Here is a 25,646-nt window from a genome sequence, read left to right as displayed (position 1 = left end):
GGCCAAAACAGCACTTCATCCACCCACCCCCAAAACGTTGATATTGGGCCCCCTGACCCTTCGCCTCCGACCCCCCATCGGACTGTGCGTTTTTACTGCTCCTTTGTCAGCGAGGTTTGTTGCATATACTGTTTTGTGAATCCGCTCCGATCACCTAAATCGCGCGGAGCGCGAAATTTTCTCTCATTCATCATTGAATCAGTCAATATATATATCAGGGAATTGCTTGTATATTGTATGTTGGTATAATGACATCGTTGCATTATGTTATTTCGTGACCTCGTGTCTGCTATATCAAGAGATATTGAAGTGGCCAAAACGTACTAAACTAAAAGACGCAGACGATTTCAAATTGGTACTATAGTAAACCTGCACTAGCAAATAATTTTTCTCTGCAGGATGGCACTTGTCTTGTGGAGGTCAGATTGCTGGGTCAGGAACATTCGGTGCCAGCCACTTAGGCGCCTATGGACAAGTAAAATATGTGTATATATATTCAAGTTTTTGATCAGCATAAGGGCAGTCCTTTTCGGCCAAGATTTCGTCACTGCAGATCGTTCTGACACAATTCGTGAAGTCGCATGGAGCGCGAAAATTTTTTATAAAAGCTATGTAATCTTTCAGAAAAATACTATATAATTTATGTAAATTCACGAAATAATATTGGCCCCTTCGAGATCGGACCTCCGATTGGGGGTTTGGGGTGCGGCAGTTACGGTCCTGATAACCTCAATTATCGAGTATAACTTAAAAAACAGTCTGCCCCGAAATTGATTCCAATTGAGGTAGAATCCCAATAGAAGCACATCTCAATCATTAAGGGCCAGCATCAAGTCTTCAAAACGTATTTGAAATAATTATTATTTTCAATCGAGTTATCATTTGGACTCGAATGAAAAACCCCTGGTTATAGAATTAAGTCCTAAGATACAGTTTGTTTGCATCTTTGTTTGTGCTGTTCATGGTGTTTGTCGACTACAATCATCATTTACACCAGGCCTTCATATTTTGATTCCATATCAGCCCACTTGTAGTAGACTACGTCCCACTTCTATGCTTTTTAAGACACCGCTTGCGCGGATCAGATGGCGAGAAGGAGCCTAGATAAACAAAACAAACTTAGGCAGGAATTCGGGAGTCGACCTCAGTCGGGCTCGAACCCTCAACCCATTGGAGCTGCAGCCGTGGATCATACCACTACGCAATCTCGCCACCTAAGATACAGCAGCAGTCGCAAATGCCGCATTTCCAGCCATGACATTTGTTTCAGTTTAAACCTTCTGAAAGAATTCATCATCCTGCGCTCATGTGAATTGTGCTATGTGCATATTCTCCGATTAGGAACGTATTACATAACACAAATATATATACAATACGGTCATTGCTCATGCCTCACGCATGAGTATAGGGAAACTATCAATTTTAAATCCCAGGCGTTAATGAATCATTTGCATACGACCTATCTGGATTTTCAGATATCATCGGATTGGTGGCACATAATTCCTGAATCCCGAATGTCCGATGATATTCGACTAAGTCACGTGCAGGGATATCTAGATATCCCTGATCACGTGGCACGTGCAACACCGGAGTATCAGAGTACCTATAACAATTGGTAGGTTATTTTTATACTGTGAAACAGTAATTTTATTGAATTTTTTATCAGATCAAAACACCAGAAGATTGCGCAATAACGGAAGGAGAGTATAGTTTGTCGAAACAACGTGGAGTAGTCTTTTCATCAGACACCCGCTTGGCCTTGGAGTATGTAAATTTGAGGCATGCTCACTGGATGAAAAGTAATATAGAATAGCATAAAAGTGCAAGCAATGACAATAAATATAGCATGTGTTGCGAGGTTGATATGTCAGATCCCGGTCCGGTAATCTTGAGGGTTGGCTAGTGTGTTTAGTTACTTTCTTCGACGATTGTGCGTGTTCGTTAACAATATAGAAGCGCTATGCATGTTATGATCATTCTGTAGCGTTGCATGAGCTGTACTGTGACTGCAGCACTATTGCGCCTACACGGCATGAGAGCGGAAGTGTGACGTAGTCGGCCGTGATTTAATGCTGTTGTTCCGCGTGCGGATATGCAGTCAGTGGCGCATTGTCGAGGCAGCGCGGAGAGGGTCAATTAGCTTGAGATCGTCCATTATCGGTAATATCTGTGTATCTACGCAAAAATAGAACGATGAGGTGAACCGATATATTCGAGGCGATGATCTTCCATCTGATGTGGAGATTTAATATAAAGGAGATCACGATAGATATAGAACATGTCGCCGAAAACGACCGTATCTTGGCCGATATATTGAACCGATATTTGCAAGATATGGTATCCCCAGCTTACGGCGCAACTTCGAATCATTTATTTGAACATCCTCACGGCCATAGCTGTGCATGTATTATGTTTATGATCGTTCCCAATTAAGTATTCTCCGCTTAGCGAAACAGATGCCAGAACATTCGAAACTGATGGTAAGTTAGCAAGCAAGCTAGCTAGCAAGCAAAGGTGGCCAGTAACGAAGCACTTACACTTTTTCAAAGTACGCAAATAGATTTTGCACACTTACAGTACCTAATCAAGTGGTCATGTTTCTATAATACTTCTACTTCTACCTGAACAATTGTTCAGGCAAATCAGTTAACTTTTAAATTTTTGATTTTGAAAATTAGGATGCAGTTTTCGGATAAGTTTGCATCACTTTTTCGTGCAAAAAATTCACAAGAACCGCAGAGCCATCACAGTAATTGCAAAATATATTTTCGAAGACTGAACCTACTTGTAACGCTATTAGTCTATATAAGACGCGAAGATGCATCTTGCCTTTTTTAATGTAGTACCCGCCGATTGACTTCTCTAAAAGTACGCGACCCCGCAGACCCAAATCGACGTTCTGAAACTACTTAAATGAGTATGCTTTTGAGGCCTTGCATCTTCGACTTCACCTTGAATTTAGTTTTGATATGTCTTGAAAATTGTTGCTTCTACTTGAAATCCGAGTAGGAATTTATGGCTTACGTCTGCTTCTATTCAAGTAGCAACTCCGATTACCTTGACCACCTCTGCGATCAATCGATTGACCCAGAGCTGCAATACTTGGTTTTGCTGGGCTAACAATCAACGGGACTGATGTACGCTGTTGCACAAAACTGGGATTTCCAAGTATATTCCAAGACCGACATACATGCACAGTCCGGCTCAATGTGATATAATTGTATTGAACAGCGTACGATCGTGTTCTAGGTTTGTCGACTAATGTCGTTCAATCATGGCGGTGGAGTCTGTATGAAATTGAACTAACTCGAATATCGCAATATGCTTTTCGATTGGCTCGCACTAGAAACAATCTGAATAAACAACAGCAGTTTATAACAGTACCATCGCGCGCTGATTCAGTACAGGTATTAACATTTCAAATAGCCTATGCCTTAAATTAGATATGCAAGAACGAACGCACGTTTTAATTAAAGTTTGGCCGCATCTCAACCCATCACTACAGGTGATGCTAAGCGCAGTTCAGAACGAACGTGGGAAAGGGTAAAATAATTCACAGGCATTGCGTCTACTGGTCGAGATTGTACTGCGGACCGCTTCAAGAATGCGTTTATTTTAAAAGCAGGAGATCTGTCCTTTAATCATCTCTTCTGATGATAGACTGTGAGGATCAGCAATGCAGGTCTTCAAAGAAACCCACATTATCACAAGAGTTGAGAAAATCGGGGAGCAGACTGATTTTCTTCCGAACCGAGCATTCGGCTTCGGGTCGAGTCATCCGAGTTGCCATAAGAATATATTGGAAAGTTCAAATAAGTCCGTTTACACGACCACGAATGAAATAATATGTTGTATATCAGACTAAGGATAGTTTAGTTTAGTATTTTCAACCATACCTATTTTATGACACTTTGTGATAATGCAGTGGGTTTATGACGACTTCACAGAGATGCCATTTCCACTAATGTGCGTAGCTTTGTTCAGAGTTCAGTTTATTTGGAATTTTCATCAATTCAAAACACCACGAGACTGCGATACAATTAACAGAAAAGACTGGAGGGTGTCGAAACGACTTGGAGTAGTCATTGAACACAGACACCCGCCCGGGCCTATAGGCGATGCAAAGAGTAGACATGCACACTGAATGAAAAGTAGAAGATGATAGTATAGAAAAAAGCAAGCGACAAAATGAGGTGGCATGCCATGGAAGGCGAGATCGATATGTCAGGTCTTGATCCGGTAAACTTGAGGGATGACCAGTATTGATTCAGTAGATATTGCTTGTATTTCGACTTGTTTGTGAACATACGCGATGACTGTCGGAAAGCCGACGAGATACTGTTACACAAATCAGGTCCGGCATGTTTCATGGAGCGACGATCTTTCCTGTCGACCATATGATAGTTGGACGATAGTTGAAATACATGTTTCGTATGCTGAGATAAGATCAATGAAGGTTTCAAGACTACCACGATGGAAAATAGGATCGAAACTGTAGTTATGCTTGATAAGCTAACTCATAGGGGAATGGGGCGCATAATATAACAACTCGAAAATATCAACTCCAATTACGCGACTCGAATCATAACAATTATTACTTAATTCGGATTCGAGTAGCCTACTTGTGAACAGTCCTAATTATCACTTTTACCTTTTGTATGTTAATTGAAATTCGCGACGTGAATGACTAAAAGGATATGATCAAATGCACGTTTCCAGTTCGATGCATGAGCAAATCTACATTACTACATATTTTTGTAACAATACCTGCACTGTCGAGGAAGGACTGACGTATCATGAGTCAATATTGAATTGAAAATTTCGCTCTGACACAACGCGATGACGAACAAAACAAAGATGTCGCCGGTGAGTAAGATGCATCAGTCTACATGATTAGTTAGCAACCATACGTATCGATCATCAACGCGTGGAGTGACAGTCGTGACCAGCTGACTTGAAGGCGGTATTATAGGTCGCTATTTCATACAAACAGTTTTGCGTTTTGGTAATCCGCATTTGTTTGCCTGTTGCTCTAGTTTGGCATATATTAATACCAAATTTTGCTATCAGAACTATACAAGTACCGTAAACCGCCAAAGTCGATCAGAACTCAACGGTATGCCTTAGTCAGGGTTGTAATGACTCGAATCGAAATTTCTTATTGACTCGATTCGACTCGAGTCATTTTATTAAAAATGGAAAATGACTTGACTCGGCTCGTATCAATTTTTGTATTGACTCGGACCAAGTCATATAACTCGACAAATGATATTATGAATTATCCAAGTCTCGTATATCAGGACCGATAATTGCAAAATATGCCCAGAAACCGTCTTTTATCTGCCTGAAAACATCTTTAGGGTGTGAAAATGAGTATAACATCAATCCGAGGCCTTCGATTCCATTCAAACGTTTCATGGTAGTGAGTTGAACTTGACATGATACTCGATACTAAACCGTAAACATTATGACTTAACACTATGGTTCGGACTCGGCCCGTTGCTCCATGACTTGGAGTCGGACTTGACTCGAGTCAAAACTATAAAAGTGCAATTGACTTGCCTTGTGACATGGTTAAAACCCTGTTTTTTGCGTACTTCCACCAATGCTTGAACAGTTTTATAGACACTGCTTCATACTTCTTAAAATCTAGATTTTGAAAAGTAGAAATTAGTAGTTTTGGGATGATGCTGTCATAACATCTACGTGAAATACACTCCGTATCAGGGTGACTGAATATAAGTTCGAAGCTTGTTCCTATTTATAGTGTCATCAGTCACACGAACCGTTAATAGTCGCGACAATGCATCCTTCAGTTTCGAAACTACCTACGATTAACTGGTAATAGTGTGAGACCCCTTGACCAAATCGACTTGTTGAAATTACTTACTTAAGTACTTTCAGATTTAAATTTCCAAACCCACTTGAAGTCGCTTTGATATCTCCTGGAAATCGCTACCGCTATACCTGAGTAGCAATGTTAACTACCTTGACCACCTTTGTAAGCCGCACACCACCTCTAAATTACAATATCGGATGCAGGTATAGTAAATGTATATCATCGATATTGTCAGTTATTCGTGCGTCGATATATGATATATTGAAATCAATGCATAAATCCCTGCATATATTAGCGAACAAGAACAACACCAATGGCCATTGTTATACCATCAAGCGATACTTAATAAGGGCTGCGGCACGCTGACCAAGTCACGTCAAATTTCCATATCGTTATTAACAAGTTTGAGATTATGATTGGATTCGGACACAGCTTCATCAATGTGTGTACTGTGTATTAGTGATATTTTCCAGATATATGCTCGATTGCTTGCTCAATGCTACTAGATGCTACTCGCATCTTGCTAAACTTTTCGGAAATGTCCGCGGCGATCGAATTATCAGGAGGAATCACGAACTTTAACCCTCTAAAGCAGGGGTGTTAAACTCAAATTTAAGGTTTCAAATCGCCCGCGGGCCGGACTAGTTAACTGATTCCAAAATGTTACCTCGTGCCCTTGCCTTCACTTCTACACTTTATATCAATTATATATGGATAATACATGGCTCATAAGAGGTGTTTTATTCCAGCCAAGTCGCAACACCTTTATTAGCGAACAATGGAACTGGCAAAAATATGCTGATTGTCCCGTTGAATACAGTTAGGAGCCGATAACACAGTGACGCTAACGACGATATAAGTTTGCGTATATTTCGCTGCTCTCTTTGCTGTAGTCGTATTCTGGCGTTAGCCCAGAGTATATGGGATGAGAGGAATACATGGTATTCAACTGTACACGCGGACGTTGGTATTTGGATTATTATTACTTAATCGCAAATCGGGTTTCTCTAAAGTCCGGGGATCTATCGGGTGGGCAGTGATCATAATATTTCACTTATATATTTGAGTAACTAATATATATTCTATGTAAACTGCATATGGCAGTTCCATATTGGCGTTTTCGCTTCTGTGAAAAACTACTTTTTGGTCGATTTTCCATAAAACTATGAACTCAGTGTGCACTTTTGCCTTCAATTGAATAGTGTATTCATATTGAGTTGAACCCGAATATTTTCGGCTGACACTTGTCAGGAGTAATCGTCAACAACTATAGAAGATAATTCAAAGAACATCGCATATCAACAATCGTATCACAAAATATGACGTCACCAGCATGAAATGTCGAATACGAGAGCGTTCAATGTACTATTTTTAGATGATAAACGAACTCTTTTTGTTGACACAGCCCTGGCTGATGTATTTTGATAAAAGTCAAGGCACACAAATGAAAGTGTGAACGCCACTTCGAACGACGCGAAATCTGTCGTCTCGATAATTTTTCGCACAGGCAGGATTATCCAACAAGTGCATATTTGCCGTTGGCAGAATTTATGAATTTTGCAGAATTTTGCCTTCGCATATTAGAGAAACGGAAACCACAACGCCGTAGTCGGGTCGTTTTAATGTGGCCTATATGAACAATTGAACATGCGCAACATTTGCTGTCTTTGGGAATATTCGATGAAAGTATTTCCTGCAAAATCTCAATCTTTGTTACAAATATGCTGGATAATAGAAGAATTTTGCAATCTACTCATAATTGCTTCGCGGGCCGGATAAAACCATCTGGCGGGCCGGATGCGACCCGCGGCCGTATGCTTGACACCCCTGCCCTAAAGTCAAAATTCGATTTAAACGGTATATTGTAAAACCACAGTATGAAAATGCAACATGAGTGTGTAGCCTATTTACATTTTGATTATACGTAAAACCCACCTATGCCCCTCAAATTCGTGACTTGGCTTTCGAGATTCGCATCAGATGACTGATAAAGCGATATTGAGCATGTCTGTTACCACTTACCAGCATGTTAGTCAGTCGTGAGTAATCTGTGAGTTGGTAATAAACTGAGCTTGCGATGAGGAGTAGTGGTCGACTCACAATTTCGGACACGCAACCAATCATCAATGACACAGTGTTTGACACTACCACATTGCCCGTGCTTCTGCCAACACGCGAGGGGCCAATGATAACGGAGTTATTGGTTTCTACATAATAATTCCAACACTGAGGCCATCAGTACCGGAGCAGTACAAGCTCAGGATATTACTTTCGACAGGAAACAGCTGAGCAGACGACCCCTTAAACTATAATTGTCATTCTCCATACTGCGTGTTGCTGTAACATCAGAATCCGTGCCCGTTTGGATTAACAATAGGGACGCAGAAATTCGGTTTCACAGGAAGGACTCTGATCAAATATGACATGCCTACAGGAAGTAAGACATTGTTCGACATGACATGTGATGATGCAACCCGAATCGCCAAAACGGAAAAACGTAATCTTAGTACGACATTGTGAGCCTATGTCACGATGTCAAAGTGATTGAACGGCCTCACGAATGATATATTGTAATGAAACTTACTTTTTTTGCAGATTCAAGCGTCATGTATTGTCATGCTACTAATAGGTGAGTCTGACAAACTATATATGGTTATCACAAGCGAGAGCAATGGTGCAGAAATTGCACCATAGACTGTGCCTCGCACATGGTACCTGCGTTGTGTAATTGATACTGTGTTAACCATGAAGCATCACTAGCGCGCTCGTTACAAGCAAATCAATGTGCAGTTGTCCTTAGTGAACAATTGCACCGATTAACTTCAATTCTGGCAGTAAAGTTACAAAATTGCTTCCCTGCGCTATCCAAACTATTCCGAGTGGGAATAAGTGCGTTTTATGGGGGTACAGGGAATGTGGTGCCAGTTCCGTATAGGATTGATGATTATTCGGTATTTATCGAGCATAGATTTCGTTGCACTTTGTGACAGCGCTGTGCGTTGATCGTGACTTAACCTATATGTTTCATTTGCACTGGCGTGAATTACCTTGTACTGCATGTCTTGTGTGCTGCTGTGTGACTGGTTGGGGTTTGCAGCCTACCACAATGGAGAATGATGTCGGGGCTGTGGTTCTCGTTAGTAGATTTACTCAGGTAAATAACTTCAGGGCTCAATAACGAATGTCATCTGACCGTTACATAAATTAATACTAAGGATCGAAATGAAATACAGACAATTTTCTGTTAAAGGTATGTTCTACAAACAAATCCTGATAACGGCCTCGATGGATCAGTGAAATTGTCAAATACGGCAATGTTTTATTATAATATGTGAACATTAAAGAGACGAATGCTTGAATCAAACATGTTAAAAAAAACTACGTCATAATAGGTGATGTTTATCACTGGAACAGCTGCAAAAGCGAGTATAGCATGCTACTCTACTAGCTGGCTACCTTTGAATTGTCTGTAACCGGGTTGATGTGATTCCCAAAATTTGCCACTTTCGTAGTGCGAAAGAAAAATAGCGATCCTGTGTAGTTGAAGATAGGGTGCGATATATCAGCGTTGGGTTTTGAGCTGAAAATCACGAAAAAAAAACGCGTAAAAAACGTTGAACCGTGTCACCATATGGAAACATAGAACTGCTGCCCGAGCGTACACGCAGGTGTAGCAAGTGGTTGGTACCAGAGTTGGATCAATTACAATATTTTAATTTAATTACAATCACAATTACAATTACTCAATGCTAAAAATATCAAATTACAATTACAATGACAATCACTGTTAAATATGTAATTAATTACAATTATAATTACAACTACAATTACTTTTAAACAGGTAATTGATTCAGTAAAGAGGTGTTCTTTGACAACCGTAGCGACGTAATTAGCAACAATCTCAAGCTATTCATGTTTCATTCCTGATATGTAGAATACCCTCTAATCAAAAAAAACTCGAACGTATTCGAACTATTCCTAATGACGAGTACTGAAAACTACAAGCACAGAAAAAATGTTTCAAGCGACTGTTAAGAACCAAAGGTTTGAGCGACTAACATCGAATAGGCTACAGGAAAGTCAATGAAATGTAATCAAACGATTAGGCTAATCAGAGCTGAGTCAGGATAATGAAATATAATTGGTACGGCGTCAGCGATGAGGATGATACCGATAAGGTGCGTAAAATTAAAATAAATGCAAAAGGAAAGAACCTCCTGATAACTAAGAATTACAATATGTTGGTTCGCATTTACATTTTCACTTGCTCCGAAACTGTTAGATTGCATTTGATGAACATTAGGGTGCGAAAAGCTTCTGGCCCCAGTAAATTTGGCCAAGATTGGAGGTAAGATTGGGATAACATCTCTACAAATGCGTGATCAAGTTTGATGAAGCCGTGGTTGGAAACTTGAATTCTTTTTTGTTATTGTTGCAACAAGCCTCGGTACTGGTCAGAGATTAAAAAAAACTTTGACCGTGGTGTAGGAAATGGTTCAGCACAGGTTTCAGAAAAGTTTATTTGCTGTACATCCATTTTTGAAATATTAAGATTTAGTTTAGCCCACTGATTCTCCAACTTTTTTAGACACGTTTCCTTTATGACAGTGAATATTTCGTGCCCCCTTATCGTCATAGCACACAATGAAACCAGAAAGTTAGCAATCCTTACATATAGTTTGATGGTATGGAAGGTTATGACTGTTGATGAGAGAATTCTCCAATACGAAATTCAGACTAGACACCGAGAAATAAGCATAAAACGGAGGGAATCGGGCCAAGCGCAGAAAAGATTTCAGTTCACTGGAGCGTCGCGCCCCGCTCAGATGCTTTCACGCCGCCCAAGGGGGCACGCCCCCAGTTTGAGAACCTCTGGTTTAGCCTATATTGTAATTCACAAAGTTTTCTGTTGCTACTGAAGTATGGGAAACAGTTTAACGTGACTGAATTATCTAGTTATAACGCAGCACTCATAGAACACCGCTGTAAATAGGCTAATAATTACATGTGGTGACTGTTTACTAAGGCCTTAAAAGCCCCTCGTCGTTATCCTGGTTCGTACCGGATTTTCACTGGTGCCATAATAAATGATTGAATAAATTATTATTTTATGTTGTGATTGTCAGGTTTCCATGAAAATGTAATTGAGATTGTAATTGAGCAAAATTTTGATCAAATTACAATTACACAAAATAAAAATGCTTCAATTACAATTACAATTACATGATCCAATTATTACAATTGATCCAACTCTGGTTGGTACGTTCTTCGCGTCAGAATATTAAGTAACGGCACCTAATCATTCTGAATTTAATATAAGTAAATAAATATTGTCGCCAACATGTTCTGGTCACGAGGCACTAGTCACGGGCCATGGTCTGTTGATGATAATAGATCCCATTTTATGGCATCACTACGGCACCAGGTACAAAACCTTGACAAAAATGAATACCGCCACTCGATGTGATCATATATGGATCGGTCGATGTCACGAAGCATCGTGACTTCGATGCACGGATTGCACGCCTTTTCGTGTACGATTCCATCATCTTTCTAATTGAAACGAGCTGATCAGTCAAATCACGGAACGAAAATGACAGAAAACGATCTCGAGACGAGAACCGCATGATATCTTTCACGCTGGAATATTCTAGATCCTAGAAACACTTCATTAGAATCAGCTCTACATACTACGGTTATCAGGCACATTGAAATGCGCCATCATTGACAGTCCATCTCGATTTACGCTACAATTAAAGGACAGTCTGCCCAAATCACTACAATGTCACTATGACTTGGAGCAGTGAAATCCATGGGCCTCGACGTCATACGCGCTGTACTATCAGCACAACCAAGTCCAACACATTCAAAGCGCTTCGGCTGGGGACTATGCCTAGGAATAAATTTCGATTTACGAAATATTCTGTGAATCAAATTTAAGGCATGGAGTTGAAGAAAAAGACACGCAGTATTGCACAATGCACAATCGCTTACAAATTAAGTTGAATTCGCTGAGAGTTATGAAATCCATTCAGATCATACCGTGGTGGCTCAATCATTAGTTACCGCACGAAGTTGCCCTGACGAATACCCGAGTGAGGAGATGTTATACGACGACCGTTCTTACTCCTATGACGCGGCTAAAAGCAGGTGTGAAGAGACGCGAGGGAGACTCCTGATGCCGACACAGGTATAGGCAATATATAATCGAGAACGCAATGCAATGTTGATACGTAAACCATTAAATTGTTTAGGAGTATGGTTCCCAACCGGGGGGAATTGGGAAATTTTTAGGGGGGAATCTGTCTTTGGCATTGTATCGGAAGATACACTGGGTTCACAAGGTTTTTAGATTTTTATGGTATAGAACTGTTAAGTAGAAATTAGTTCTTAGCAATTGTATGTTTCTTTGGCAGATTTCACTCTAGGTATATGTGTAAATGCCTTCCGTAGCTATTACACCCCATGATAAAGTGAGGCTCACAAGACGATTTCGTTGGGTCCGCGACAGCCTCTCGACCAATTTGCTACTAAGCTGGAAAACGTCAAGCCGAATTCAGCACAAGTTCGGACATATCTGAATATGTTGGCCATTAATTGCTCAGTCCACACATGGTTGCGCGTTAAAAAGCACATTTTTTCAGTCACAGGCAACTTTTTCATAGAGGGGGGGGGGGGAATTTTAGCTCAAATGCAGGGCATGGTATGGTATGGTATGGAACGAGAATTTTCCATACTCCATACTTGCCTTACTCTCTCCATACCATACTTGCAATTTTCCATACCATACCAACATTGTTCCATACCATACTTGATACATACCATACTTTCAAATACTTCAATATCATAAGTATAGTACCTTTTATAGCACCTATATTATTGATATTTCGGATGTCATTATTGTTTAAACTAGCCATGATGCGAATCTAATTCCTCGTAATAGTTTTACAGAGTCTGTTTTGGTGAGGTTTAGTTCACGATGGTGAGGTGCGTGTACGTCTACTCTACAGCTTCCACGAGAAAAATGATATACTCAGCTGACTGTTATCTAGGACCGTCCATAAAAGGGAGTGACAAAATACGACCCAAGGGCCGGATGCGGCCTCCAACAAGATTTTGTCCGGCCCGCGGACAATTTCCCGTTTTACATGATAATGTGGCCCGCGGCCCCAGTCTGCCGAGATTCCCAACTACTTGCCTAAACGTCAAATTCTAGTTACTGTATGTTATTATATAGGTGTGCGCACTGCGCAGCGTGCGAGAGTGGAGCTTACGCGTAAGTTCGTCGAAACGAGAATAGTTGCATTATCGGCATTTACGATGCACTCAACCCTAATGAATTGATATCTTGGTAGATTTTGGGTGCCGGGCTTATCAAACGTTTAAAATCTTAATTAAGGATTGCACCGTGAGTTAGTTGATCAGAGAGAAGCAGACATTGCGGCGCCTGTACGACAATGCTGTTCTCAAATCCATATTGTATTGTCATTATCGGCGAGAAATGGCTTTGAAATGACATTGCAGTCGATAAAATACATCCATTAAATACCATTTATTCCTTGTATATATGGGCGAATAATTTATCCATTCAGAAATCCGGCCCGCCAAGTTCCTAATTTTCCTATATCCGGCCCGCCAACTGAAGAAGTTACCCGCCCCTGCTCCACAAGAATATCATCGCATTTCCGGTACATTGGCATGAGGCACATGCAAGTTTGAAGTAACTACTCGCACAATAATGCATAATATAGGCGCACCCATAAAATATCCCAGCTACAAGCGATCAATACTGCAGCGATCTGCGTGATTATTAGTTCCGTATTTGGTCGGGGTTAGCGTGTCGAGAATTTCAAACTATATATCTACCCCACTTCCTGATCTATATTCCTAATGCGAGAGCGTTTGAAATATGACCAATAAGATATCTCGGTATGTAAATAGTATAAATGTGCGGACAATGTTTCAGAAGAAATGCAATTATCAATCACATTGAGCATTTAGTACGTTGCATCATGATTGCTTGTAAGCTGTCGTCACTAAAGGAATGAGGTAGTTGGAGTAGCCGAAATTACCAATTATTGCGTCATATGATAGACTATGCTCGGAGACGTCGTGTCTAGTCTCAATAGAATATAGGATCAACATTACTGTTGTCATTATTACATCACTAAATCATGTCATTCCAAATGCTCCTAAAACCGTTGCACAATAGGGCTCTTCAAAAATGACTTTTTTTCTCAAATCGTACTGGCTACTTGATAAAATTGTTAGGTTACCTAATTTAAGCCTACACACAGAATTTGGTTTAATTCCAGCCAGTAACCGCTTTGCTACAGGAGAAGAAAGTTTCTATTTATTATCTAAAAATAAATAATAAAAAATTTGAAAATTTTCGGTTCACCCCATGAAAGTGTTAGGCTGTCTATAGAAACGATGTTAACCAAATTTGGTTCAATTCCAACCAGTGGAAGTGGAGTAATTGCCGTCAAAAAATTTGGATTCGAATAAAATAGTATTTACGGTGACCGATGCTTTGTTTATTTATTATAGTTGTACTCACCGTAAATACTATTTAATTCAAACCCAAATTTTTCGACGGCAATAACTCCGCTTCCGCTAGTTGGAATTGAACCAAATTTGGTGGGCATCGTCTCTATAGACAGCATAAAACTTTCACGGGGTGAACAGAAAATTGTCAAATTTCTTATTATTTATTTTTATATAATAAATAGAAACTTACTTTTCCTGTAGCAAAGCGGTTACTGGCTGGAATTGAACCAAATTTTGTGTGTAGGCTTAAATTAGGTAACCTAACAATTTTATCAAGTAGCCAGTACGATTTGAGAAAAAAAGTCATTTTTGAAGAGCCCTATTGCACAAGCGTGTAGGCCTATTTGTTCCTACACAGCGTTCAATAGTTCACGTTCACACATAACAAAAGCGATCGTATTCCGTGAACAGCGAACAACGTACGCTTCGTGAAGCTTGCACAGATCACGATAAAATGTATAAAATACCAAAGTATGGAAGTATGGAAATGTCGTTCCATACCATAGATTAAAATCTTCCATTCCATACCATACTTGCATTATTCCATATTCCATACCAAAATATCGGTCCATACCATACCATACTTCCATACCATACCATGCCCTGCTCAAATGTCGGCCAAGGGGGGCACGAGACGGAAAAGGTTGGGAACCACTGGTTGAGGGTATACTCGCATTGCTCTTTGACCTTTTTTGGTGTGGTGAACACTTGAAGTTGGTGTAACTCATGCACGCTTTTCGGCGCGGATGCACTGAGTTAGCGTATAGACGCGAGTTGAGCTAATCTAATTGTGAATTTCTTTTGCATCTAACTTCAGAGCTCATGGTCGGAATCACGCCGTTACGTTACAAGACTGAAGGTCACTGATGGAATATGGATCGGTGTCACAGCATCGATGTCTGGCGATAAAGTTGTATTCGCAGACGCCGATGGTTTAGAGTTGACTGAGGCTGAAATAGAGGAATTGTCGCTGAATTACAGTATTTCGGATTTACAGGTTGGTTGATTATGATAACAAATAAAGGTATATTAACATGTATGATGCTGCAAGAAGATTTTCAAAACGCATATTAACATAATCGATATTTTGGAGTCAGTAATACATATGCAATGTCATCACATTGTCGAGGTCGGCTATTGGTAAAAGCCTGTTACCTGACGAACCATGGATTTTGTCAAGACGAAACAATATCACGGACCATTGGTGGCACCCAGAGTTGAGAATTAGAAAATCTTCAGTTTTCCAAATTATTGATTATAATTGGAATTATAGCTACACAATTTTTCCAAATCAGATTAGAATGTGAATTACTGAACTCACAACAACTTGGAAATTGAATTAATTTAGAGTGAGAAAAAACAAAACTAGAATAAGGTTCAGTTTATATCAAATCAGAGTTCATACTTATAACAAGCTCGGGAATGGCCATACGCCTGTACCCCAAGCTTGGCTCTCGCACTGTACAGTTATCCTGCATAATTCTCAGGAAAATCTGAATTTAGATTAGAATCACAATTAGATTGTCGGAATTGCGCTCCAATTGGACAACTAACATTACCTAACTGTCCAAGTCAGGTGGTAACTCACGGCGTTTCATACGTCGCATTTTCGAAAACAATGAAACCGTTAAAATCGCACGTAGCCCGCAATCAGGCACGCGTCAAATTTCTATCCGTTAAGCGTTAACGATAACAACACAACAGTGATGCTGTTTTAGTCAGAATCATGTTTTTGGTAACTAGCTGTCTATGTTACACAGTATAGAGATGCTAGCCATACAAATGAGTAAATTATGAATTTCTGTTTACCGACGTACGATGAGCAATTCGCTATCCGTAGCGATACTGATGTATAATTTCTCTTGCGTTGTCACATATATTCATCACATCATCATCATCATTTTATATTTTTTATCAAATCAAATCAACACAAGATTGCGATATCATGATGAGATAGGAGGGTGCCGAAACGACGTGGAGTAGTCTTCTAATCATACACCTACCTTGGCCAACAGCATGTAGATAGCAGGCATGCATACTGGATATAAGAAATAACATAAACATAAAAGGAAGCGACGAAAATGAATGCGGCATGTGTCGGTATAGGCGAGGTCGATATGTCAGATTGTGGTTCGGTAATTTGAGGGCCGAATAGAACTCATTCAGTAGAAATTGCAGGGTTGTAACCAAGTCACAAGTCTCCGAGTCACAAGTCAATCTCACTTTTATAGTTTTGAATTGAGTCAAGTCGAGTCATTTTCAATTCACCACCGAGTCAAGTCCGAGTCCAAGTCAGCGAGCATAGAGTCGAGTCCGAGTCATGGTATTATGACTCGAGTCCGAGTCGAAGTCATTGTGTTGACTGTTCAATTTCCAGTTAAAGTCTTGTTAAAGCCACTTTTTATAACTCTGTTTGGTGATATCGAATGATTCGCATTTACAATATATACTAATCTTCCTCACTTTTAGCAATTTCTGGTCGCATTTCCAAGTACCAGTATACCAACAGAAGAAATCCCAATAGTGCGGTTACTTTATTATTCTTCGAAATTACAATGAAATGTCGGTCTTGGCCGTTTGAGTCTCGAGTCATGTGACTTGGTTCGAGTCATGCGCAATAACTCGAGTCCAAGTCAAGTCAACACACAGATTGAATCGAGTCGAGTCGAGTCATTTCCGTATTTTAAGAAAATGACTCGAGTGAAGTCGACTCATCCGAAAATCGAGTCCGACTCGAGTCACGACTCGAGTCATTACAACCCTGAGAAATTGCTTGTATTTCGACTTGAATGTGGACATGCACTGCACATGCTCGACGACTATCAGATAGCCGGCTAGATGCTATTCTACAATTCAGGTTCGGCATAGAGTGCTGCATTTTCTTGCATTCCGTCCAAATGAAAATCTATAAGCTAGCATACAGCTCCACTTAAATCTGGTAATTTGTTTTAATAGCATTTATGCAGCTTTTGCGTTCATGAAATTCGGGAATATTAGTAGGATCTCTTCTTGATCAAATTACCCCCTTCGTGCAGTGGAAGTGATACGGGAATCAGATGTTCTATATTTATAGAAACGAATTAGGTGATATCTAGCAACGCTACCTCTCAAAAACTACATGTTCTGAAGTTACAGATACGGGGCCTTATTGTTTGAATTCCTGGACTGTCGCGACAAATGCATATTAAATGTGAATCTCTGATCAACCAATTTTCTGCCACATTGCCAGAGAAATCGACCCTAATCATATCAAATAGAATAGGATGGTTAAAAATCTTTCGTTCAGAACGGACGACTTTGCGTCAAGTTCGATCCAGGAAGCAAGTTCGATCCAGGAAGTTCGACATTTAAACTCCAAGACTGTAAAAACGCCGAAGCGACAGTTCTATGCCGGTGCTCAATCGGTACGTAGACCTTTATGATACTGATGATGTCACGAATACTTTCAATTTTCAAATTTTCAAATGTGCGACTTTATGATATTTGGCCGAACTAAATACGTGTACTTGCAACTTCCGAAAAGCAACCAGTTCAACTTATATGCCTCGCAAGTTTTAATGGCCTTGTCATTTAACAAAGAGCGAAACGTTCTAAACAATTGATCTAAATCTGAACTATATTTTGCAAATATGAAGGTGCTTATTAATTTACACATATATCGCAATGGTGAAATTTCCCAGAGAACAATGTCAATGTCCATCGTTGCCGAGAGGTACAAACGGTATATCAAATCATCCACAATCATGGCATCTCACCGACAAGACATCTCTGCAAGTTGCTTTCAGACATTATACTTTACTTGATCAAAGTGGATGTGACAAAAAATATTTCTCTAGAAAAACCCTGTTGGATTCATAGTGTTGTTTTAACAGATACTAGGCTGATTCAGGCTATAATGTAAAAAAAACGCGGAATAAACAATTATATCATCCAATCAAACAGTTTTTGTATTCTTGGTGTGGGTCAGTTAAGAGTATTTTGGTATCTGGGCAGTGTGACGTCACCAAACAGATATGATATTCATTGCCGATCATTATCTCTGTGTATATATTGTTTATAAGTTTATGATTAGTATATACCTAAACTATCTAGCATGAAAGTGACTTAATTACACCACATTATAATTTTATTGTGCAACACAACCATATCAGCAAAATATATTTAACCCACGTAGGCCCTACTTTAAATCCTACGCCTGTACGTTTGCTCTTGGATTCCCACACGTGGATCATTTCACTGGAATCATTGTATATTCGTTAGGTCTCATCAAACGGGAATCGACCAAGGAAACAAGCGTTCCGGTGATTAAGAGCGAACCACCAACAAAAGAAAAGCAGACTTCAATTAGTGAGTTGGCTGAATTCATGTATAGCTACTGCTGTGTTCCCGTTTCAAATTTTGAAAGGTCGATGATGAAAATCCATTGGTGACATTGTAGAATACAATATGCATATTGCTGGATGGAATAGACTCGATTGTACACATTTCACCAGACGGTTGGACAATACCGTGTGTCACTTTATGACCTATTCAATACGGCACTTCGAGGCTGCAAGCATATGCGTCCAATTGCGATATATTGTTCAGAATTAAAGTTACATGAGATATTTAATCCGATTGAACGATAAGACAATGGAAAATTCATAGCCGTTGCACCATATCTAGATACGGCATCTTCGAACGGATCTGATACTGGGATATCGGGACGGGCAATGGTCAATGGAGGCGCATCCAACGGTGACACACTGAATGAGCCTGGAGCTGGGGACGATGAGAAAAGTACGATTTCTATCAAATTAACAAATTACAACTATAACTCGACATTCGACAATGCTGTGAACATGTGTTGAGATAGCCCATACAGCAGCACTGCCACTATATAATAAGCATTGCGGTTAATTATTCTTCGGCTACTATTGTCATTTAAACCTGGCCGATATGCTTCGTTGTAATTCATTATGTTAGTGAGAGTTATATCGGCGAAGGTTTTATTACTTTGTTCGTACTTACTTGATTCTCATTTCGCTATAAAGGACGTGATAATTATTCGAAAATCACACAAAGATCCGCTGTTGTATATTAGCCTACATTGGCGAATGAGTAAAGCTGAAAAGCATATGTCTTCCTGAGAAGTTTATTGAAGCTTTTGAACTTCTGAAGATTTCAATTATTCCATTTGTAATTGAAGGTAACTCGTCGCCCAACCAACTGACCACGACATTCGCAGTTTTACTTTCCGTCTGTCTGGCGGCCACGGCGTTTTTTCTAGTGAAAGTAAGGGGCAAAAGTATAAGGAATAGCATCTCGCGACAACTGGGGTATGACAGACCCAACGCGTCTGAAAATGGTAAGTGACACAGTGGTGTGAATAAATTCATTGATACGCAATAATATAGGCTACATACTGTAGCCTGTAGCAAGTGTAGCTTACATCGCAAATGAATGATTCATCATGTAACATTCCAACAACAGTTCTCAATGTAGTCATGTAGGTAGGAACATATTGCAACGTATATAGCTATGATTCGCGGAAACATATACCGTGACTCGACATTACACAAGTAGGCCTATAGCTTTATACTGTGCCTATGTCCAGACTTGGAGAACTAGATAATTATATTCTATATTTAGAATAATAAGAGATAAATACCGGTAATCTAATTCTAATCTAATTTGTGAAATGTTTCAATGCTCTAATTTTAATTCTAATCTAATTTCTAATTTTCCTTAAAATGCGACTGCATTTCTGTACCTCTAAGATGCTCTACAGCAGAATTGTATTGAGAAACGAGCCCAGCTTGGTCTACAGACATTTGCCATTTGCATGCTTATGAGAACGCACTCTCATTTGACATTAACTGAACTTGATGTTTGTTGTGTTTGTTTCTAATTCCAAATTAAATTCAATTTCCAAGTTTTTGCGAATTCAGTAATTTTTAGTCTAATCTAATTCGGAAAAGCTGAAAATTATTTGGCTGTGCCACTCTGCCTATGTCCCTACAATATTTTGTTTTAGGCATTGCGAAGTCGTCTGCGATCATGATACCACAATGGATCCGTAAATAATGCAAAGCTAATGTCGCCTCTTTACAGTATATCTGGCTACGCCTATATATGCGAATACCAGTAATTTAGGCCACTCAATCTTTCCATAGAGTGCCACAATTGTATTCTAAATATTAGGCCCCCATTGTTCCCTTGTATGGATTTAGCAATCATAAACCACCCACCATTCTTTACTGTAAAATTAAGCATATATCCGTCACCCTGAGCGCTAGACTATCCAGTAATTCTTCATAATGTCTCCAGCTGAACCATCGCGCGGGTCTTTCGAGGAATCATCCGGGTATCACAGGCCAATACATGTCTACGAAGAGATCATGATGCGTAATTCAGCGGCGGTATTCAACAATTCCAGCCCATTATTGAGTAACGGAGGTAAACGAGAATCAAAATCGTGATTTCGCCAATTTCCACTATATAGCGTAGGGTGTGAATCCGGTAAACGACACTGTCTGGTACAAACTTTTGCTGTTACACTCACCCAATCCGCGAAAACGTGCTAAATGCACCAAGGTGGAGGCCGAGGGTTCTGTTTTCTAGTAACACCCCAAGAAGGCGCCAAACCGAGGTGCAAGTCAACTTAACTCACTCTGGGTACATCTACATTAGGATTGATGTGTTTGATGTGATGATGACTTGAAGGGTCGTTTGCCATATTTGCACCCGCAGTGTGCTTGCAGTATAGACCTATAACTTATATTTACGATGTTACCAGACTTGGACAAATATAGTATTCTAGTTGTTTAATAAGACTTAGAACAAAGTGTTAGCATTACAATTCTAATCGAATTTACGTTTTTCCGGAATATGCTACGGGAGAACTGCATAGTTTTATGTGCAGAAATTTACCATTCTCATGCTTATAATAATAAACTTCGATTTGACATGATAGCCACTGAAGAAATTTTGAGTTTGAGCCAGTTTAACATCCACAATTCGATCACCATTTCAGCATTTGGCAGCGGAACACTCCCGCATCTTCCCCCACCAGAACCCCCTAACAACCAGTTTGTGGAACTGCACGATATCGGGGGCGACACTTTCAGGGAGTCTGGGTACATGCGACCATCGTTCCGAAGGCCGGACACTATTCCCGGAGATGTGAGAAGCCCACCACCATTGACTGGAGCGGTGTTCGACTTTTCAGCGGAGTCGTGCAACACAAGGTATCGTACTTATGAGACGTGCCCGACTTGGGTACTGTAAAAGTATATACCTGTGACAGCTATTAGGGTCGCCAGAAATACATTACGAGATATCAAGATAATCTCGGTCATGAAGCGAGTTCACCAGATTTGGAAAATTAGATATTCTAGTCGTATAATTATAATTAGAATTGCCGGTAATCTAATTATATTCTTATTTGTGAAATGTTTCGATGCTCTAATTTTAATTCTACTCCAAATTCTGGTTTTCGTGATAATGCTGCAGGATAACTGCGGCCACGACCACTCTTCTGTAGGCATTTGTCAGTCTGGTGCGTATTGGAATGAACTCTGATGTGATATGAATTGAACTTGATGTTTGTTGCATTTCTTTACAATTAGGAATTAAATTAAATTTCCAAGTTTTTGCGTATTTAGCTATTCCGATTTCAATCTAATTTTGGTACAACTGTGTAGCTATATATTATGTTTAAAAAAAGCTGAAATCCCCGGGATACATACATCTCACCTGTTTTATATTCAAGTTATTGGTCTTACACGAATTGAAAGTCAAAGTCAGTTGTGTTGTATTTCCGCGTATATATCACACTGGTGCCTGCGTATTACGTAGGACGGAAAGAATTCACAAAGCCATAAAATATTCTCGCATCACAAGAGAGTCTATCTATTATGCTCTGGTCTGTGATAGCTAGACACTCAAGTGGAAGTTGAACAGGAAATTTTAGAAAGCCCCGTTATAGTTACTAGTTGGAACGATGACACAACGATTCAGTTTGTTTCCTAAACTTCTATTCCAGTAACGAACACCTCCTACAAGTTCCTAATCAGGAGTTAAAGTACGCCAGTGTGGAGACCGTTCAGACCTTGCTGGACGGGGAAGAACAACACGACGAGGAGTACTTGGTTGATGAACAATACAGAGATATCGAAATCGCGACAACATCTTGCAGTCCTGTATTCACGAGTACCCCTCAAAAACCCGACCGCCAAAGGAGTATCTCTCATGAATTCGCGAACATCAGAAATTCAGTTGCAAACGCCTACGTTGACATTAACGACCTTGGCACGCCGGCGTCGCCACCTCCAAGCATTGCGGTAGAGTACCAAAACCAACCTTGTTTGAGCGCTCCCGGTAAAGTTGCTCCGAAAAAGCCACGAAGAACTGTAAAAAGTCGTACTGAATTCGCAAGTAATTCGAATAACCCAGAGGAAACGAATGATGATATTCCAGCAAACCAGACAACGACAGAATTGCCTTTATACTCCAAGGTATTGTAGTCAGAGGTGGTCAGTAACGAAGTACTTCTACTTTTTTGAAGTACTCAAGTAGTTTTCGTCTACTTCTGGTACTTACGCAAGTAGATCCTTTTTTCGCTACTTCTACTTTGTAATATTTGGTGAACTACTTACTTCTCGCTATTTTCAGTTTGTCAAGTAGAAGTAGATTACTCCCCCCATAAGGATAGCCTAAGGAAATTTGGGGCTGTTTTCACGTAGTACAAACATAGTACAAACCACCGTTGAAAATTTCTGGACAAAAGACATGAAATATATTTTCCGCTTTTTAGAAGTAGTATTTGTATTTTTCTTTCAATTAGCAGTATTATACGTTGAGTGCTAATTAAAGTTTTAGTTCTTTTGTCTGGAAAACATACATGTTGAAGTACAAAGCAAGTCTTATACTTTCCGAAAATAGAGCTATATACTATATGGCATTTTTACCATTTGCCACATTTTAAATTAACGTATACTAATCACGCAAAGTGTTAAAGCCGCACCCGACACAACTTCTCCGTATTGCTCTTCGACTGAACTAGGGGCATTATATTATGGGGGAGGGCAACATGCCATGATATTCTCTAAAACGGGGTTTTCGAGTCAACAAAGAATTAGTATCGCATTCCATATCAATACTATCATTTACATCTCATGATATGGACGACTGCTTATTCTGTCAAAAATTGACACCTCCTGGGATGCATCAATATGAATCAAGCTCTCTACACCTTCCGCATACTTAAATTTGCAGCTTTTGACAGTTAATGCGAACGAATTACGATCGTTTTCAAAACTACTTATTTACTTGAGTAGATTTAAAGTCAGTCAATTCTACTTCTACTTCAAGTAGTTTTAGGTTGCTTATGAAAGAAGTACTTCTACTCGTACTTGAGTAGATTTTTCGTCGGTACTTCTACTTCTACTTGAGTAGCTTTCTTGGCTACTTTGACCAACTCTGATTGTAGTAGGCTACTTTGTTGTACCATTAGTATTGCTTTTCAGAGTGCATAGCTTATCGCACTCACATTACATTACTAAACACAGTAACAGGCCGACTGAATACCCTTTAGCCCGCAATTAGTCAGTGTCCGATGTCCGTGCAATCACTCTGAATCAGATTTGGACTACCAGGTAATTGTAGTTGTGTTACATTAATTAGAGCGATATTACGGTAATCTAATTCTAATCCAATGAGTGAAGTGTTTCTATGCTCTTATCCTAATTCTACAAAAATTTGCTATTTTTATGCAGATGCTCTCCAGGGCTGCACGCTTATCAGTTTTCTTTATAGGTCAAACGAAAACCAGGCCGCAGCAACGTCAATGTCGGTAGCGATGCAACAGCAGATCGGGAAACCCTCGCTGCCCCGAGACCGGAAAGCATCGCCATCTCAGGATACACTCCAATGCAAAACAGCCCGTCGCAAGCCGCCCAGAATTCATGCGGGATCGAAGTTGCCGTATACGCTGACATTCCAAGTGACGCGGCTAACACCAGGGCCTCAAATTCGTCGCAGCGGCACGACTACGAGCCCGTTTCTTTGGTACAGCAACTCATATCAAACCCAGTGATTATATCTACCACAAACACGGCTTTAAATGATTCCTCGCTGGCGTGCTACGAAATACCGCCAGAAGAGTACTAGCTTATAATAGCATAAGATTTCAATGGCGCCTGTGGACTGAACTAAGTGGTGGGAACGATACGAATATTGTACATGGCTACATGACGCATGAGACTAGATGCCTATCAGTCGGGAATAAACTATCCCAGAAGAAATCGGATTCCCCGTCACACCTTGCGACAATTAGCTTGTATTACCAACTATGTCAAGTCAAACAACGACAGATAACTGCTTCTGAAGACTAAACGCACAACCCATATAGACAAACTATTTGCCCATACAGCAACAACGGAAGATGCTAATCAATCATTACGCTACGGCGTCTATGACTTCCCAATACCGGTTATCAGAGGATGACACTTCCTAAATTTTGGCGTGATTTCGATAGTGCACCAAGTTATTTCCAGCAGAAAAAAATGTATTCTCGAACGTAATTGGATGTACACCTGTTGGCCCAGGCCTCTGTTTCAAATAGGCCCACATTAACATTTGGGAGTTTATTTCGTAACACCGTAATATCAATTCACGTGCAATACCTAATGTGCAGGAGCATACGTATGTAAAGTGGCCCCTTGTGCATCACATCGGATTCGGAAATCAATCAGGTGGCATATCTGACGGGATTTGGAATGTGTAGCAACATGTTCTGAAGTAATATTTGCTTCTTAATGGATATATCCGTTTGTTTAATTATGGCCGGTATTGGTAGGAAATAGCAGTCATTTTATGACACGAATAAGGCCATAGGCCATGTATTGTATTTTCAGTTGCGGCAATAGGTTAATACAGCAAAGTCTGCCTGTGCGATTTATTGCGTTATTTCTATCGTTGATATATCTCACGGTTGGACGATCGTAGTGCACATTCGCTTCGGGACATAATCAGCGAACCCTTGACCCTTGATATTTTACCTTTTGTATGGAAATACTTGCATATTTTTACTATATTTTGTAATATTTTGGTTTCTCATTGTGATCAAACTTGATTTGTTACGTTTGAAATGCGCTTAAGCTTTCTGATTACACGAATCTTGTATAACTCAGAACCTGCAAGTATAAACGAGACAGGAATGAAGTCTCAACTCTCTGGATTGGCATAGCCATTGCCACTCTGGACAGACTGTCTG

General features: G+C 39.9%; 2 protein-coding genes across 3 annotated transcripts in view; one reads left to right on the top strand and one right to left on the bottom strand.

Annotated features, from left to right (window-relative positions):
• The window catches only part of LOC145459243 (LIM/homeobox protein Lhx9-like), a 140,025-nt gene that overhangs the window by 30,377 nt on the left and 84,002 nt on the right, over positions 1-25,646 (bottom strand). The window lies entirely within an intron of this gene.
• LOC145459231 (uncharacterized) lies at positions 4,710-25,565 on the top strand. Of its 2 annotated transcripts, XM_080337874.1 has the most exons (12): positions 4,712-4,866; positions 8,435-8,468; positions 11,875-12,029; positions 15,207-15,386; positions 17,676-17,793; positions 18,650-18,736; positions 19,055-19,168; positions 19,578-19,736; positions 20,699-20,827; positions 21,405-21,618; positions 22,416-22,887; positions 24,188-25,565. In XM_080337874.1, the coding sequence occupies exons 1-12, from the start codon at positions 4,840-4,842 to the stop codon at positions 24,539-24,541; spliced, it is 2,043 nt and encodes a 680-aa protein (XP_080194000.1). In that variant the 5' UTR covers positions 4,712-4,839; the 3' UTR covers positions 24,542-25,565. The 2 variants fall into 2 exon arrangements, with proteins under 2 accessions (XP_080194001.1, XP_080194000.1); XM_080337875.1 differs by lacking the exon at positions 20,699-20,827 and having other exon boundaries at positions 4,710-4,866.

This window comes from Botryllus schlosseri, chromosome 16 (genome assembly GCF_051294905.1).
Source record: "Botryllus schlosseri isolate E-star chromosome 16, Bs_hap1, whole genome shotgun sequence".
Taxonomy (NCBI): Eukaryota; Metazoa; Chordata; class Ascidiacea; order Stolidobranchia; family Styelidae; genus Botryllus; species Botryllus schlosseri.
Note: the sequence above shows the minus strand (reverse complement) of the source record. Positions and strands in the feature narration are given on the sequence as shown.

Excerpts from the sequence above, each read along its gene's own strand:
- LOC145459231 (XM_080337874.1), top strand. The coding sequence starts at position 4,840 with ATGACGAACAAAACAAAGATGTCGCCG. Across the intron at positions 15,387-17,675 it reads ACAGTATTTCGGATTTACAG|AACGGACGACTTTGCGTCAA; the intron begins GTTGGTTGATTA and ends TCTTTCGTTCAG. Across the intron at positions 18,737-19,054 it reads AGAAAAGCAGACTTCAATTA|ATACGGCATCTTCGAACGGA; the intron begins GTGAGTTGGCTG and ends CACCATATCTAG.